Source organism: Salmo salar, chromosome 17 (genome assembly GCF_965601325.2).
Source record: "Salmo salar chromosome 17, fSalSal1, whole genome shotgun sequence".
NCBI classification, from domain to species: Eukaryota; Metazoa; Chordata; class Actinopteri; order Salmoniformes; family Salmonidae; genus Salmo; species Salmo salar.
Window position 1 is genome coordinate 5,457,354 of NC_138307.1, and position 19,249 is coordinate 5,476,602.

Genomic DNA, 19,249 nt, shown 5'->3' on the forward strand with positions numbered 1-19,249 from the left:
ATTAGAACGCAAAATAGAGATCACAAGATCTCAGTGTTAAGTCTAGTTCTTTCCAAGACATGCGCTTTGATTTGGGCATCCTCTATGAAAGCAAGACAAGGACTTAGTTTGAGGATGGTGATTTCAAAACAAGAGATAGTTGCCTGTCCATAGGACAGCAGTTCCCTGGAATGAGCCCCTGACGTCAACCATAATCAATTTCCTAGAAGAAAATCGGCAACAAAGAACTGTATGTTCAGAAGTAAAGCCTTCCTATTCTCCTTCCTTGAACCAAGTCTGAGTATTTTTTCCCCCAGAGTATTTAATACTCACCTGGAGTTAAAAAGGATAGTTGGCTTTAATATACGTTTTAGCTTATTTTCGTTTTACATAGGTTGTTGTCATTTCATCCAAACCATTGGTTATTTAGCAATGGCCGGAATCTCCTGGCTAGCATTTTTGGAGCATGTTAGCAATGCTAGTGGAAACAGACTGTATTAGTTAGCGGCACATTACTGCTCTTAAAGTCCAAATCACCATTTATTATTTTTGGCTTGGTGAAACATTTTAAAATATGCAAATTTCGATCTAAAAAGATGTTTTAGACTCATGAGTAGCCATAGCCTCTAGCTTTCATGTCTGGCTCATTCTGAATGAAGTGTTTTCAGTCTCGTCCTATACCCACCGGTTAATGACTGCGAGCAACCTTTACATGCGCGCACTGAGCCGAGCCAGAGTATCGTAGGAGTGTGTCGTCCTCCCGAGGGTGTGTCATGGTGTCACGCTCCCTGAGTGCAAACTGTGGTTTTAAAGTTCACAGGGAGTGGAGGTGACATCGATGACATTTGTCAAGGCTGACTGCAACCGTTAGCCGGTGAAACGGTTTGGTGTGACGCTAGTTTGTCTTCGGAACAGGATCATAATGTATGTTACCCGACTTCTGCAAGAGGCCAACAGCTGAAATCCAAGGTTTACGCCTAGTGTAGACAGACAGAACGGGAAGGAGGTTGGATGGGCCGGAACGGCAGGCAGAAAACAGACCGACCGAGGCTTTGCAGAATGGCTTTGCCTTGTCTGTGTTAATAAGAAGAAGAACCCACCCAGGATTGTCAATCCTTAAACTCATTTTCTCTCAATGTGTAGCGCTCTTCTACTCTTTGACCATAGATTATTTTTGTGCGTGTACATTTGTACGCGTTTGTGTGCTTGTGTAGGTGTACTCATACGCATGTGAAAAATGCACACATGTTTTTGTCTGGTGGGACTGCCAGTCTTGAATCTGGAGATTTTGGCCAGGCTTTGTTTGCATATGTGTGAGCCTTTGTCCCTGTGGGCAGCCAAGCACATAGCCTATACTCTCCCTCTCTGTTGGTTATGTCCTCACTACAGGAGGGATGGAGGGTGTGGGCCAGAAAAAATGGGTCCTTCAGCAAATGGAGGTCTGTGTGAAACATCGGAGTGTAATTTGGGATCCATACTTTCCATTTTCCATTCGTGCATGCATATTGCATAACCACCACCGGGTTACATGCACTCTATGAGATTTGTTGGTTGGACTAATTCTATCCAGCACCCCCCTTTTTCAGGATATTTCTGGAGTACGCAGTACGTCTAGGGGAGACTTCACACAATTGCGTGATGTTTATCTGGTGTTCAGTAGGATAAAAAGACATGCTTTGGTGTCTTTGCGGCGGGTTTATTTGGAGCCTCCTTCAAGGTCAATTTGAGAGCGCTCATCTCTTTGCTGGGAGTATGGAAATGAGTGCTCTTTGAGAGAGGGCATGTTGCAACGCTTTGCACAGCCCTCCAGCAATGCAAAAATAAATGTGAGTCTTGTTGACTCTCTCTCTTTCTTTTTCATTGACTCTGTCTCTCCCCCTTGCTCGCTCACACAAACAGTTACACAGAGAAGGCTGTTAGAGTAAACAGAAAGCAGTTGCAGTTCATACAGGCATTTAAGAAGACACATTAGCTATTAGCATGGAGCCCCTGTGGCACCACAGCAAAGCAGACTGCTGGAGAGGGTCTGTTCTGTCTTATCTGTGTGAATGGCTCTCTGTTGCACTGAGCTGGGCTAATAGCTTGTTTAAATTCTTCCAATGACTTGCTATATTCGCTAGACTGAGATTTACCTGGCTAGTTATCGGTGGGAGAGGATGCCGGTGGGTGAGCGCCTGTGCCCCTCTCCTCATTCTCCCGCTTTTCCACTTTCTCCAATCTTCTTTCTCTTCCACTCCGCTTTCTCCCTCGTGTGCCCCTCTCCATTTTCTCCTTTCCCTATCCTTCTCATACTCTCTCTCTCACCATCATCACATAAAGTGTCAGCGATTTTTGCTTGTTATCTGGTCCATTGCAGAGAGGGGCATTAGCCAAGGCACTGTGACCTGACCTGACCCGGCCTAGTGAAGGCTGCTGCTGCACCACTCTGTAGGCAGGTTGTTATGTCCTCCTGTCCTGGCGCTGGACCAGCGGGCCTGCTAAACTGTGTCATCATCCCGTTATTTAGTCCATCCAAGATCTCACAGTACAGGCCAAGGGAGGGAGCAGGAAACGCTGGTGCATTCTGGAATTGTAGGTTGGTTCCGTGAGGGAGGTGTGTGTGTGTGTGTGTGTGGGGAGGTCGGTCAATGTTTGAATGAGGCTGGTTGGGGGGGTTGTGGTCCCCCTGTCTCTTTCCCCTGCAGTGCTGGAGGCTGCCTAGTTTCCCTATGCCCCTGGGGTAAACACACACACACAGCTTGCATTCACACATCACATTCAGTCAGACAGCTTTGATTCACAGCACGCTACGGTGTAGGTTTACTTCTAGATGATTTCTGGATGTTGAGGTGCCCAAATTGGGCTATTCAGTGTTTTAGGCATCTTCTTCTTACTGAAGGAAATTCCATTTAGTCTGAAATGAAGGTGTAGGGTCCAGATCATTTGAAAACACAGTGTGTGTATCTTTCCCACTGTGTCTCCCAGTGTGTGGGGGTGGGTGCTTGTCTGTGGAGCGGCACGGCGCGCTCTAACACTCCCGAGTTGTTGTGCTGGGAGTCGTTCAGATTCAGACACCAGTGGCGTTGCCATGGCGACCGTGTGGGTGCACGCTCGTTAGTGAAGTGTAATGTCTCTGTCTTTCGCTCCCCGGCGCAGAAGCTCGACTGACTCGATGCCTCTGCCTGTGCTTACCACACTCGAGTGGTGGAATGGAAACCGTTTTTTCTCTCTCAGACTCTTCATGGCCTTATACAGACATGTGTCTCTGTCTTTTTTGAATATCATGAACATACTGTGTTTGGTAGGAGAGGGCAGAAGCCTTGCCTAGGGAAACTGGCCTGGGTTGTGTTCATTAGGCACGAAATGAACCAACGCTCCAGTGAAACGGAGAGGTGTACCATCTGAACTTGTCCAATAAGATATGCTATGTTTTCCGTTGCATTTAAAAAAAAACTGTGTACCCTAATGAACACAACTCTGTTATATACCTCTTGTCATTCATAATTGATGGACACACTTAAGCCCATGTGTCTGCCGGTTAGAAATGTTTTGCGATGATGTGCTCTAATGAACAGAAGCCTGTTTTTGTTGTTTTCCTCAGTCATTGATGGGAGAGGTAGAGCTGTTCAAGGCTTGATACTGGTAAGCTCACCCCTGTCTTTCACATCCTCCCAACTGACTCCTCATCTCTTTCTGGGTTTTGATGACCTAATTTCCCCCCCACCGCATACCCCGGAGGGCACGGAGGTGTTAGATATAGCAGGACCTCTACAAAACCTGACTCACGCACTCTGATGCCGAGCCCGTTACGTCTGCTGAGACGTGCTCCCATTGCTGGGCTGTATTCATTAGTGCACACCATAGCTAAACGTAGCAAGGTATGTCTTGCAACGAAAATAAGAGTTTCTTATTGGTTATCCTATGTCCAGGTAGCTGCTCCCCGTTTCGGTCCGTTTGATGTCTAGTGAATAGGACCCTGGTTTCCTGAGTCCGATCCCGTCCTCTTGTCTCCAGATTATTGGATTTCACATATAGTTTGCATGTCAAGGTAGGAGGGCTGTTGAAGTAGTTTACTGAGTAGTGTTCATCATCTTTAAGCTTTTTAGTCATCTCAGAAGCCAGAACCAAATATTTAATGCACTGGCAGCCAGCTAGCTTTTTTTTAGGATTGAGAGTATGATATATCGGATTCGGACGATATTAGCCAAAAATGCCAATATCGGCATCGGTCCGATGTCTAGTTTAACGCCGATGTGCAAATCCAATGTCAAAGCTGACGTGCATACCTATATAATGTAGGTACGTGACGTAACGGCGCCACGTAAAATTTTGCGCTACACAGCATTCCTAACCTAGCCCACAATGTCTGCTGTGTGGCTTGAGCAGTCAACAAGTCGAGCAGTCATTTGAAAGAGTAAGAACATTTCAGCGAGACAACTCAAAGGCGAAATCCATTAACGCCAAGATAATGGAATTCATTGCCCTTGACAATTTAACCGTTCTCTGTCGTGGGTGATGTTGGCTTTCGTGACTGGTCGAGCAACGGTACACACTACCAAGTGCGCTATTTTTCAGATTTTGCCCTACCGGAGTTACACCGTAATAGTGTCACTGCTACAGTTGAAGTCGGAAGTTTTCATACACCTTAACCAAATACATTTAAACTCAGTTTTTCACAATTCCTGACATTTAATCCTAGTAAAAATTCCCTGTTTTAGGTCAGTTAGGATCACCACTTTATTTTAAGAATGTGAAATGTCAGAATAATAGTAGAGAGAATGATTTATTTCAGCTTTTATTTCTTTCATCACATTCCCAGTGGGTCAGAAGTTTATATACACTCAATTAGTATTTGGTTGCATTGCCTTTTTAAATTGTTTACTTGGGTCAAACGTTTCGGGTAGCCTTCCACAAGCTTCCCACAATACGTTGGGTGAATTTTGGCCCATTCGTCCTGACGGAGATGACGTAACTGAGTCAGGTTTGTAGGCCTCCTTGCTTGCTTTTTCAGTTCTGCCCACAAATGTTCTATAGGCCGGAGGTCAGGGCTTTGTGATGGCCACTCCAATACCTTGACTTTGTTGTCCTTAAGCCATTTTGCCACAACTTTGGAAGTACGCTTGGGGTCATTGTCCATTTGGAAGACCCATTTGCGACCAAGCTTTAACTTCCTGACTGATGTCTTGAGATGTTGCTTCAATATATCCACATAATTTTCCTTTCTCATGATACCATCTATTTTGTGAAGTGCACCAGTCCCTCCTGCAGCAAAACACCCCCACAACATGATGCTGCCACCCCCGTGCTTCACGGCTGGGATGGTGTTCTTCGGCTTGCAAGCCTCCCCCTTTTTCCTCTAAACAGAACGATGGTCATTTTGGACAAACATTTCTATTTTTGTTTCATCAGACCAGGGGACATTTCTACAAACAGTATGATCTTTGTCCACATGTGCAGTTACAAACCGTAGTCTGGCTTTTTTATGGCAGTTTTGGAGCAGTGGTTTCTTGCTTGCTGAGCAAAAAACGTCCTCTCACTGTCAACTGCGTTTATTTTCAGCAAACTTAACATTTTAAATATTTGTATGAACATAACAAGATTCAACAACTGAGACATACCCTGAACAAGTTCCACAGACATGTAACTAACAAAAATGTAATAATGTGTCCCTGAACAAAGGGGGGGTCAAAATCAAAAGTAACAGTCAGTATCTGGTGTGACCTCCAGCTGCATTAAGTACTGCAGTGCATCTTCTCCTCATGGACTGCACCAGATTTGCCAGTTCTTGTTGTGAAATGTTACCCCACTCTTCCACCAAGGCACCTGCAAGTTCCTGTACTCTTTCTGGGGGAATGGCCCTAGCCCTCACCCTTCGATCCAACAGGTCCCAGACGTGCTCAATGGGATTGAGATCCGGGCTCTTCGCTGACCATGGCAGAACACTGACATTCCTGTCTTGCAGGAAATCACGCACAGAACGAGCAGTATGGCTGGTGGCATTATCATGCTGGAGGGTCATGCCAGGATGAGCCTGCAGGAAGGGTACCACATGAGGGAGGAGGAGGTCTTCCCTGTAACGCAAAGCGTTGAGATTGCCTGCAATGACAACAAGCTCAGTCCGATGATGCTGTGACACACCGCCCCAGACCATGACGGACACTCCCCCTCCAAATCGATCCCGCTCCAGAGTACAGGCCTCGGTGTAACGTTCATTCCTTCGATGATAAACGCGAATCCGACCATCACCACTGGTGAGATTAAACCGCGACTCATCAGTGAAGAGCACTTTTCGCCAGTCCTGTCTGGTCCAGCGACGGTGGTTTTGTGCCCATAGGCATCTTTGTTGCCGGTGATGTCTGGTGAGTACCTGCCTTACAACAGGCCTACAAGCCCTCAGTCCAGCCTCTCTCAGCCTATTGCGCTCAGTCTGAGCACTGATTGTGCATTCCTGGTGTAACTCGGGCAGTTGTTGTTGCCATCCTGTACCTGACCCGCAGGTGTGATGTTCGGATGTACCGATCCTGTGCAGGTGTTGTTACACGTGGTCGTCCACTGCGAGGACGATCAGCTGTCCGTCCTGTCGCCCTGTAGCGCTGTCTTAGGCATCTCACAGTACGGACATTGCAATATATTTCCCTGGTCACATCTGCAGTCCTCATGCGTCCTTGCAGCATGCCTAAGGCACGTTTGCGCTGATGAGCAGGGACCCTGGGCATCTTTCTTTTGGTGTTTTTCAGAGTCAGTAGAAAGGCCTCTTTAGTGTCCTAAGTTTTCATAACTGTGACCTTAATTGCCTACTGTCTGTAAGCTGTTAGTGTCTTAACGACCACTCTACAGGTGCATGTTCGTTACTTGTTTATGAGTCATTGAACAAGCATGGGAAACAGTGTTTAAACCCTTTACAATGATGATCTGTGAGGTTATTTGGATTTTTACGAATGATCTTTGAAAGACAGGGTCCTGAAAAGGGACGTTTCTTTTTTTGCTGAGTTTAGATATTTTTGTACCTGTTTCCTCCAGCATCTTCACAAGGTCCTTTGCTGTTGTTCTGGGATTGATTTGCACTTTTCGCACCAAAGTACGTTCATCGCTAGGAGAAAGAACGCGTCTCCTTCCTGAGCGGTATGACGGCTGCGTGGTCCGAAGGTGTTTATACTTGCGTACTATTGTTTATACAGATTAACGTGGTACCAGATGAACGTGGAAATTGCTCCCAAGGATGAACCAGACTTCAGTAGCACTGTCAAAGTTGGACAAAAAAGTCTGCAAACAAGCACACACCGGCCACGAATGATGTGTTTACAGTACTGCATTGGTAATAAAGCATTATTTGTTAGACCACAACTTCTGGGGTAGCTAGCTTTAGCTTGGTATCTAGCTAGCACCAATACAACCAGCTTTAAAACAATGACCAGTAGAAACTGCAGTCATTTTCATTATTCTTAGCAATGATTTCGGAATCCTTGTGAGTAAGTAATAGCTAGGTAGCCACTTGTTGTTCGCCTATTGAAGTTGAACTTCAGTTCAAGAAAATAAATAGCTAGCCAGCTACTAAACCCTATTGCCCAAAGCTAACGTTATAAGCAGCCAGCTAGCTTCATGAGGCTCGACCGGACTGGGTTATGTGTTGTGAAGCTAGCCACAATAAGGATTAGGCACAATAATGGAATTTGCGGTTTGCCTTCAAAATAAAAGTACCTATTTGAAAGTGACGCAGAAGGTTACAATTGGTTGAATCATGCCTTATTTAGACTAGATAATGTTAAACAAGGTTGGAATGTGAAGCAATCAAATGGGGTATCAGTCTAATCGGTGACACCCACAGAACACAACTGTAGAGTTTAGCTAGAGTTTTTAGTAAAGGACCCTGGGACTAAACACCTCCCTCTGCAACTGGATCCTTCACTTCCTGACGGCCTGCCCCCAGGTGGTAAGGGTAGGCAACAACATGTCTGCCATGCTGATCCTCAACACTGGGGCCCCTCAGGGGTGTGTACTTACTCCCCTCCTGTACTCCCTGTTCACCCACGACTACGTGGCCAAACACAACTCCAACACCAAGTTTGCTGACGACCCAACAGTGGTAGGCCTGATCACCGACAACGACGAGACAGCCTATAGAGAGGAGGTCAGAGACCTGGCTGTGTGGTGCCAGGACAACAACCTCAATGTGAGCAAGACAATGGAGTTGATTGTGGATTTCAGGAAAGGCGGGCCGAACAGGCCCCCATTAACATTGACGGGGCTGTAGTGGAGCGAGTCGAGCGTTTCAAGTTCCTTGGTTTTCACATCAACAACAAACTAGAATGGTCCAAATACACCAAGACAGTCGTGAAGAGGGCACGACAACGCCTATTCCCCCTCAGGAGACTGAAAAGATTTGGCATGGGTCCTCAGATCCTCAAAGTTCTACAGCTGCACCATGGAGAGCATCCTGACCGGCTGCATCACCGCCTGGTATGGCAACTGCTCGGCATCTGACAGTAAGGCGCTACAGAGTGTAGTGCGTACGGCCCAGTACATCACTGGGGCCAAGCTTCCTGCCATCCAGGACCTATAGGCAGTGTCAGAGGAAAGCCCACAAAATTGTCAGAGACTGTTTTCTCGTTTACCGCACGACAAGCGGTACTGGAGCACCAGGTCTAGGACCAAAAGGCTCCTTAACAGCTTCAACCCCCAAGCCATAAGACTGCTGAACAATTAATCAAATGGCCATCGGACTATTACATTGACATCCCCCCTACATTTGCTTTTGTACACTGCTGCTACTCGCTGTTTATTATCTACGCACAGTCACTTTTTACCCCTACCTACATACACAAATTACCTCTATCCTGTATCCCTGTACACTGACTAGGTACCCCCTGTATATAACCTCGTTATTGTAATTTTTTACTTTAGATTATGTGGTCAATATAATCAACTCCTCTTTAACTGCACTGTTGGTTAAGGGCTTGTAAGTAAGCATTTCACGGTAAGGTCCACACTTGTTGTATTCGGCGCAGGTGACTAGTTTGATTTGATTTTACGCAAATATTAGCGTTGTAGCTCCTATCGCAGGACTGTGACTGTACAATCACCTCCCCGGTCAGCCTATTATGTGTATTGACATTCATATTGCACTGTACAGCTTTACCTAAGGATTGGGGATCAATGAAATAGGGTATCAGTCTACTCAATACCCAAGATATTTTTTCCCAACGTCCTCCTCAGAGTTATCAGACTCCAAAACATCCACTCAGTATTGTTTTCCTCTGGAATAGTGTTCAATACACATAGGTTGACAATAAATGTGGCTCAATTCAGTTGGTTCAGAGTCCCGCAATAAGAGCTATAATGCTAATGTTCTCTGGGAGTCACTGAGTAGACTGATATCCCATGTCATTGATCCACAATCCATAGGCAAGGCTGTACAGTGAAATAAGCCCCCAATGCAATTCTAAAGTGAAATCCATTCAGTGTGATTTCAACAGATTTTTGTCAAATTAACGAATTATTGTCTTTTGTTGATGTTATATAACAACATTCCAACCTCGTTTAGCATGATCTATTCAATTATGGCATAATTCTACTATTTATATTCATTTGCATCACTGTCAATGACATACTTTTATTTTGAAAGCTCACCGCAAAGTCCACTATTGTGGCTAATTCTTATTGTGGCTAGCTTCACATAGATGGGTCCAACCACCATTATTCAAATAAGAAATCTCTTATAAATTAGGGTTATTTTAGATGACACCTAGAAATCCTGGTTGAGAATGAAACGACTGAACAAAGAAACAGCTCAGCAAGTAAGTGAAAAATAGGTTTTGATGACGTTTTACTGGTAATGGGGACATATGTAAATGGCAACAAAATTACTTTTTGGTCAGTGTGGTGTGTGTGTAGCCTTTATTTAACTAGGCAAGTCAGTTAAGAACAAATTCTTATTTACAATGACGGCCTACCCGGGCCAAACCCGGACGACGCTGGGCCAATTGTGCGCCGCCCTATGGGACTCCCAACCACGGCCGGATGTGATACAGCCTGGATTTAAACCAGGGACTGTAGTGACGCCTCTTGCACTGAGATGCAGTGCCTTAGACCACTGCGCCCATGTGTGTGTGTTAACTATTTAACTGTACTAGAATGCTTAAAAGGCCGCTAAAATGTTAAATATCTGTATCGTTTTTCTGGGGGGCAAGGAAGATATCGTTTCGGCCCAAAAATGTCATATCGGCGCATCACTAGTTGAGAGTTAAGAAACCCTTGGTGATCTTTGAACTATTTTTGGGTTTTGATTGTGAGTCTAGTATTGGATTGTGTTTTGGTGGTTGTGGCCATGCTGAAGTTTCAGCCTGATTTTCATTTGGATGATTCTCTCACTGGTTTCAGTCCCCTACCCTTTAGCCAGAGGGGGCTTATGGAACCACTTGCATCATCAGAGTATCTTGGAAGCTTTCCTGAATATTTTATGCTATCTTGACAGTGCAGCTTTATGGAGGAGTTTCTCATATCCCTACCTGAGGGTAGTGAGCAATACTTAAAATAAAAAAACTGTTTTATTCGCACTGAGAATACACATGCACGTGCATGCACACACACACACCCATGCCTTCATTCACAAACCAGAACTAGCGTGCTTACCAGTGCACATGGGAGACTAGCTCCTTCTCACATACACATGTACAGTGTGTGTATCCCAAATGGCACCCTATTCCCTACATAGTGCACTACTTTTGACCGGAACTCTATGGGCCCTAGTCAAAAAGTAGTGCACGATATAGGGTTCCAGTTGGAATGTAGGCAGTAACAAAATCTGGGATTCTTCATTTCCACTTGCAGGGTTGTGGTGGTTGTTGGGGGTAGGGTGTCTGGGTGTGCGTGTTGTCAGAGGACAGGGAACTGTCTCATGACAGTGATTCGGAGAAAAAAGGGCCCCTGGTGGAGAGGAGGATGACACGCCAAACAAGGTTACACGGGAGAAATGGGCCTCTCTATTTCCACCCATCCTAGCATGCCACTTAGAATAAAGCCATGCATTAGGGTTGACTACGTTGTAGTATGTTAGTGTGGCTGTTCAAACAGAGCCTCTGTGTTTCTCAACCCCTGGTCTATGATACTGTTGTCCTGTCAGTTGGTAGATCAGCATCTAATGCTATGGAGCTGTGCAATGTCAAACCAAGTAAGCGGTTCTGATTTGGTTAGTTGTCGATGTCACCGGCTTGTTTTGAGTGACGCAAACCATCAGAGGAGATGTTAGAATGCAGGGGGTGCCTGATACAACAGTGGCGTTCCAGAACTTTTGTAAGTCACCAACATGCACACGTTGTGAAGTTCCTTAACATTTTCTCCTGTTTTTCTTTTCTCCTTCCCTCCACCCCTGTCTTTACCAGTGTGCCCAAGGACTGTGAGAGCTCCTTGAGGAGACTCCAGGCACACAGCGCCTCACACTTACTGACATCCAGATGATGCTGGAGGTGCAAGAGGAAAGAGCAGCAGCCACAGCAGGAAACTTCAGCCGGAAAGAGCGTGTCAAGAAGGAGCGGGACGAGGCAGGCCCAGACAGTGGCCGAGCCAATAGCAACACTAACCCCTCCTCTAATAACCACAACTCCGCCCTCGCCGGCACAGGCCACAGGAACCCCCGGGCCAAGGCCACACCCTCGGCCAGCCCGCACCAGCACTTGACTCCGCCCTCTGTCTCCCTGGGATCGCCGTCAATGCATTCCAGCAATCCCAAAGTGAGGAACTCCCCATCGGCTAACACGCAGAGGTGAGCTGGGTCTATGTGTGCGACTATGTCTCTCTCTTGGCTCTTTAAAACAGGGGTACAACTCAACTTCAAGGACAAATTATCCTCCGCTCCTGGGCCACTCCGCGGGCCGCAGGGTGTACATCCCTGCTTGATCACCTGTCAATCCCGCTGCGTAATGAAAGAGTTTGAACGCCTTCCACGTTGCCTCAAAAGCAAGCGGGCGGCGTATCTCAGAAGATTGCTGTGTCATCTCAACGTGGATCTTGAGATGTTTTAACACTTCCCCCGGGATAGTCACTGCAATAAAGACGACCCGAGAACGAACCCTTTTGTCCTTCTCTGATTAAGACCGTCGTGTTAACTGCCGTGCCGTCCGACTCTCCGTTCTGTGTTGTGGTTTATAGCGTGGTATTTATTGAGTCCTGTCTAGCAGTTGGATCTAATTCCTCCACTCCTAAACCTGCTAAGAGGTCGGCGAGCTCAGATCTATCAGATCTGGCATCCTGTATGAGGTTACACGACGACCAGACTTGGAGAACTACTCTGGCCTGTTAAAGCTTAACCTAGTGCAGCAGGTCCTGGCTATGCGTGAGCCCTGGAACAGTGACCTGAGTGTCTCCACCCTGCAGCTGCCTCTCTGCCAGCCCATCCCGGCCCGGCCCGTGCTGACTCAGGCCCTCTGGGACTAGTATAAAGGCTGCAGCTGCACTGCCAAAGCCCTGCTGGGGCCCGTCTCACAGTAGGCACGCCGGCCATATTGGCTCAACGTTTGGCTTCGGATCCATATTGGCTCCGGTTTTGGTCGCGGGGCCATTTTGGCTGGGTTTTTAGGAGAGTGCTAGGGCTTATGTTTCACTGCTAGCTGGAAAGGGAGGCCTGGTAGGGTCCTGTTTGGAGATTGTTGTTACTCCCATTGAGTGCTGTGACGCTGCCAGTCAACTATTTTCGATCTGTCCCTGGACTTTTAGCCCAATGCAGCGGTCATGCTGAACCTCGTACCACCAGCAATGGATTCCGGCAGTTCTCGAGCTACATTAGTGTGTCGTCAGACCAGAGACGTAAGAGGAAGGCTGCAAATTCCATGAACTAAGTAGACCAGACCCAAGTGCTATTGCATTGGTGTCTATAGAAGACACACCCAGTTAAGTAGACCGGAACTGACAATTATTTTTCAATGCCCGAGTGAACTATCTTCATTTATCCACCATCTTTGGTCGGACTACCCATTCCGTATCTGTTGTACTTCCCTGTGTTCTACTTCCCGTTTCTCCTCCAACTTCATCGAGCAGCCCCCTTTTCCCCCCTGCTTTGTCCATGTGTAACTGGTCTCCATGGCAATGGGGCGAGTTGTGTTCCTGTCTCTAGGTTTCTGTCCAGCACAAGGAGAAATGAGGCTGTGTACTAGTGCCTACTTTAACAAGGCACCGATTATATATTAACACCCCCCTTCCACCTTCCCTGCTGTTCCCAACTCTGTCAACAAAGAATGGGTGAGGACTGGAGGTGGCCCTGTTTACCCTTTATTAATCACTCACCTGCGTACGTCATGCCTCCCCAACCAGGATCTGGGCTGTGTTCATTAGGGCACGCAACAAAATGTTTCAGTCCATTTTCGAACGTATTGGCGCCTAATGAACATGACCCAGGTGCTGATTTAAGAGTGATGCTTTGTCAGGGCGGGGGAGCTGCCATGTGCCTCCCTCAGCCTCTGGGAACTAGTCTCAGCCGTAGTACTTTGCCTGTCTGTTCTCGGCAGGAACGTTTACGTAAGAGAATATTAATGGCTCTTCTGTGATTTCTCATGTGTTGTTGATAATGACGGCGGTTTGATGTAAATAATGGGTGTATTAGTTTCTACTGTTAAGCGCATGTGATAAGACATGCATATTGTTTGATTTTTCCCCCACTAACTCTGGTTGTCTCTCCTCTCCATCAGCAGTCCCAAACAGAAGCAGGAGGCCATGGTACGCTCCCCACCCGTCATGTCTCCCTCCAGCGCCGCCCAGATGGACTCAAAACTGCCCAATCAGGGAAAGCCGGGGGGCGCGGGCAGCCAATCGCAGCCCTCGCCCTGTGACCCCAAAATTCTAGGCCCTAAGGGGCCCGTAGGGAGCCTGGGACTCAAAAACGGACAAGGCCTGAATGCAGGCAACGGGGCCAAGGGCAAAATGAAGAGGGAAAGAAGCACTTCGGTGGAGTCATTTGAGCATCGTGACACGGGGACGTCCAACAACGAGGGGGATCAGAAAGGTAAGGCCGAGCCCTCCCCTACAACTAGTGATGGAGCCATCAACAGGTTTAGTCTGTCACCCTAAAAGAAGGCTTTTGATATGGAAGACAGGGTAGTGATCAACATCCTTTGGCACCTACAGTATCACTACATCATAATAGTCTCATGGGGACCGATTCAGAGTTCAGATATGCACCTCTTACTGTCACGTTGGTCATTTTCTCCAGAATCTCAAGGCAGAGTATTGTCCCCTAGTGAAAATGACTGTTCATACCAAATAGTAAGAAACTCCCGTTGAAAATCAATGTTGTTTTTTTCCCCCACGTTCAACATCACCTTGCTGTCGCACCTTGTTCTCAACGGTCTGCCGTGACATCAACTAGTCAGAGGGGTGAACTCAAAGCATCAAAATACCAAAATACAAGGGGGCTAGGTCTAGGATGTTGAGGTGTGGATTATTAACTCTTTATATGGAGTTGTCTGAGTGGGCTTTGTGACGGATGTAGAGTCGTGTCCTTATAAGATGGCTCCCAGGCTTATCTGGCATGTCACGATGGCCCTCAGGACCCCACAGGGAATGTCATTAATCACACTATTCCTGGTAGCTTTCGCCCTTGTAAGAGGGAGCGTCTGTATGTATGTGTGTGTATATATAATATATGTGTGTGTGTTTCTCCTCGGGGCTGGCTGTAGTGCTGCATTAAGACATCCACAACCCCGTTTATCTCCTGGTGGAAAAAACTCTGTGTAGGCTGGAGCCTTGGAAGAAACCATCTCACTGTGTTCAAGGGGGTGTCCAGTCGTTTTCCCCTTTAGTATTTCCATTTCACTGAGACATCTGGTGGTTACTACTGAGATTGCTGTTACTGAGCGGGATCTGGTTCTACGTCTTTCATGATATGAAATCATATAAATGTGAACAGTATTTTTCTTTTGGTATTGCGCCTATCACAACTAGATAGATGAATGAAAATGACAGTGGGGCAAATGGCAAAAGCATGTGAAAAGGAATGGGTGTAGTGTATATTAATTAAATACACTCTCCCAGAATACCCCTCCAGACACGTCAGTTTGATTGCTTAGTGTTAATGTAGATTGTTAAGTAATTGTTGATTTAATTGACATGCTTTAGGTGTGTGCCAGTGGCCATTTGTTTGTGGCATGCGCATCTGTTGATGTAGCATGTGGATCATTCTGCACAGGGAGCTTCCACTCCATGTCCATCTCCAGCTAACACACACACACACACACACACACACACACACACACACACACACACACACACCACCTCATAAAGTTTTCAGGCTCTTGGCCTCGGGGCCTGCAGTGCACTGCTCACAGCTGCTTGCCTGGAGGGGCCCACAGGTTTGGGGCTGGCGGTGGGAACAGAAGCTTCTGCAGTTCTGAAAGCGAGTGGTTTGGTGTGTCGACAGTGCACACTCCTAGTGATGTGAGACTGACTTCATTTTAAAGTATACGCACAATGTCGGACCGGGAGCTGTTGTAGGGACGCGGTTTAAGCCTAGTCCTGGACTAAAAGTACTTGAGAGAGACTTATTGGAGAGCCTCCATTAACCACGCTGCTATCTTAAATTAGTGACTGTTTGTGCATGTTTGGTTGTCTACATGTGAGACTTTGGGGTAAGAGGTAAGGGTCCTATTCGGTAGGCACAAATCGGAAGAAAACACTCAAAAATGGAGTGAAATGGGTCTGTACGATCTGAACGCTTGTTTTTGTTTTCCGTTGCACAGCGTTTTGCCTCATGAACACGACCCAGGCCACCCCCCAGTGTCCCACTGGGCTCCCTGTGATTGTTGTCTGTTTAAAAGACACCGGGCTAAATAATTTATACACCCCCCCCCCCCCCCCCCTCTCTCTCTCTCAGAGATCAATCAGGACCGCCCACTTTACCCCGCATGCCTCACAGGCAGCTCGTCTCCCTCCACCCATTGTCCCGCTGAGAGCATTGATCTGAACGAGCGAATAGTCAACACGTTATTTTGTCGTAATGTGTTAATCCTGTCGCCTGGCCCCAGGTCTGTTTGTGCTGTTATAGCCAACTCATATCGTCATTGTCCATTGGATTTAACAAGGCAGCACAAACGGATCTGGAACCAGGCTATGAATGCTGCATCACATTATTGTAAACCCATCAAACACCAGCTATGCCAAAATGTGTTGTTCAATTACCTTCACTTGTGCATGACAAAATCAGTAGGTCGTAATGAGTACAGCTTTATAGGTGTGCTTGATTGACACTAGCCAGACTTAGCTCCTTCATCTCTCTCTCTGGTGTAGAGCTGGGCAGCCGAGCCAAGAGGCTGTGTGTAGCAGAGCGGCGGCAGCCCTACAGTGGAGCGGACTGGTGCTCTGGGGGCGAGAGTGACGAGGAAGACCCAGGGTTCTTTAGTAAGTACTGTAGCTACCTAGTCGACTGGTCCCAGATTTGTTTGGACAGTCTTACCAACTCCTATGGTCACCAGACCTCTTTTTCACAAATTGATCATTTGACCAATCAGATCAGCTCTGAAAAAAATATGATGTGAGAAGACCTGATGTGATTGGTCAAAAGACCAATTAGTGTGAAAAATATCAGAATTGGGCTGCCTGTGTAAACGCAGCCAAACAGATCTGTGACCAGACCAGTGAACTGGGGTTGGGAAGGAACAGAAGCGGGATTTGCTCTGAGTGCTCCCCATGGCCCTCCTAAATCAGATTACACCGGCCTAATGATCTGGTGCAGTATGTGTCAAGCGTCTCAGAGTAGGAGTGCTGGTCTAGGAGCAGTTTGGCTTTTTAGATCACAGTGAATAAGACTACATGGACAGCGAGGAACTGATTCTACTCTGAGAGGCTTGATACTCTATATCTCATCTGAATAGTTCCAGGTTGTATTTATTGCAGTGAACAGATTATATCTGATCTCACAGCGCTCCCGGACAAGTGTTTTAACGTCTAAGGAACCACATACAGCGATATTTTGAGATGCACAATGGAGACAACCAGACCGTCATGGTCTGGTCCATAGTGTTTTCTCATTCTCACCTCTACTTCCTGTTTGTCTCTCCAGACTGCAATTTGATAGAGATGAAGCCTCTGGACTCCAACAACGCGCTCAGCACGGCCACGTCGACACACAATGCTGTTGGAGGGCAGAGCATGGAGCTGGGCGGCAGCGGTCCCAAGCCCGGGTCAAAGGTCGTGTACGTCTTCACCACAGAGATGGCCAACAAGTAAGCTAGCTCTGGCTGTTTGTTTGTATGGTTGATTGGTCATTGTTCATGATCTGTACATTAAAGTATACCACAAACTGAACTCTCTCTCCGGATTTAACAATGGCGGAAACTCCCTCAGGCCAATGCTTCTTTGACCAATCCGATGCTTTTAAATCTGACAAGGAGGGTGCAAGTTCACACTTCTGGAGAAGGGTGGAGACAAGTGAATGCATTCAAAATGAAGTCACCTGATGGAAACCTTAGTGTGGGGTGTTGCCCCCTTCCCTCCTGACGCATCAGCGAGATCTAGCCAGTTCCCTGTCTCTGACCCGTGCACTACCATCTCCTCCTCGCACACCCTTCTCTGCCCTGAGTAGCCTAGTCAGCCCCCTGGTCAGTGTGTTCTGCCGGTCACTGACAGACTGGCTGTGAATAATGACAGAGGGTCACCCAAACTCCGGGCTGTCCCTTAGTGGGGTGGTCCCATTTGATTGACAAGTGATGACAACAAGCTCTCTCTCTCCCCCCACCACTTATCTGCCCTGAGTAGCCCAGCCAACCCCCTGATCAGTGTGTTCTGCCTGTCTCGACCTCTGTATGCTCGGCTATGAAAAGCCCTCTGACATTTACTGACATTTACTCCCGAGGTGCTGACCTTTTGCACCCTCTATAGCCACTATTATTTGACCCTGCTGGTCATCTATGAACATTTGAACATCTCGAAGAACGATCTAGCCTTAATGTCTATGTACTCTTATAATCTCCACCCGGCATAGCCAGAAGAGGACTGGCCACCCCTCAGAGCCTGGTTCCCCTCTAGGTTTCTAGAGAGTTCCTGCCTTTCTAGGGAGTTTTTCCTAGCCACTGTGCTTCTACGTCTGCATTGCTTGCTGTTTGGGGTTTTAGGCTGGGTTTCTGTACAGCACTTTGTGACATCTGCTGATGTAAGAAGGGCTTTATAAATACAATTGATAGATTGATGAGGAGAGATGGACAACAGGAGTCCATTCCAGCCCTGCCACTCATCCCTAACCATGGGACGCTCAACTGTTTGGTTCACCAGTGTAGTTCAACTGGCTATTACTGATTTACAGTTTGCTTGAACTCCCTCCCAGAACGCATTGGCTGTGTTTACACAGGCATCCCAATTCAGATGTTTTGCCCAATTATTGGCAAAAGAGCTGATATGACTAGTCAGAAGACTAATTAGTAGGATTGCATCCTTGAGCTGCAGTGAACGAAGGACTCCTTCCTCGTTGAGGTTTTATGGTGGTGTGCATACCAGTATTGGGTGCATTGCCACCACCTTCCGGGCTGGAATGTTATGAGACGGATGGAGGTGTTCTAGATTCTGCACTCTGGTCTACATGAATGGAAGAAGTAATTGGAGAGAGTAATTGAGGCCGCTGTGGCCTATTCGCAGACGGGTGATTATGGTTTCTGATCGTCTTGAGGGTCCTTCGTGGTTATTGCTGATTGAAACCAAGTATAGATGCCTTCCTTTTCCACCTTCTGTCCATTCCTTTTGCCATTTGTCTGGGATTCTGAGGAGTGAACCAAGGACTATGCTAAGCAGATGTATTTAAAGGCCCACGACATCACCATGCGGTAACTCAGACCACTCCCAGACAGTCCTAGCTAAATCCTTGCTTGAGAAATTGCCCTTTGCTAACAAGTAGTTTTTGTTTCTTTTTGACCATTTTCATTGAGAACATTCACAGTAAGGTACCTAATTGTTACCCAGAAAAAAAGAAAACGTCCGCATTGGACCTTGTTTAATGTCTGCAGTGTGTATTGTTCACAATTGTGGTCAATATATGGCTTTGATGATAGGCTTCAATTATTCATTTATTATCCTGATTTTGAAATGGGCCTCTTCCACCTGTTGCCTGTTTGAAACGCATGCGCACACACCTACTCATGAGCGTGCTCCGCTGTCTGCAGGGCGGCTGATGCGGTCTTCACAGGCCACTCGGACAACATCATTGCCTTCCACATGAACAACTCCAACGGCAAGGGCAACAAGCCCCATCTACCTGTGGTAAGTCTAACCCACTTCAATACAAAACCACATTTAACTAGCCTATTATTTATCATACCATTTG

The 19,249-nt window shown here is 46.9% G+C and overlaps 1 protein-coding gene across 5 annotated transcripts in view; it reads left to right on the top strand.

The window, feature by feature from the left end:
* The window catches only part of LOC106575079 (B-cell CLL/lymphoma 9 protein), a 109,729-nt gene that overhangs the window by 84,674 nt on the left and 5,806 nt on the right, over positions 1–19,249 (top strand). For all 5 annotated transcript variants that reach the window (XM_014151238.3, XM_014151237.3, XM_014151241.3 and 2 more), the window contains 5 exons: positions 11,337–11,716; positions 13,635–13,948; positions 16,228–16,338; positions 17,000–17,162; positions 19,089–19,185. In XM_014151238.3, the coding sequence (XP_014006713.2) occupies positions 11,409–11,716; positions 13,635–13,948; positions 16,228–16,338; positions 17,000–17,162; positions 19,089–19,185 (993 nt within the window). In that variant the 5' untranslated portion in view covers positions 11,337–11,408. The remainder of the gene's footprint in view (positions 1–11,336; positions 11,717–13,634; positions 13,949–16,227; positions 16,339–16,999; positions 17,163–19,088; positions 19,186–19,249) is intronic.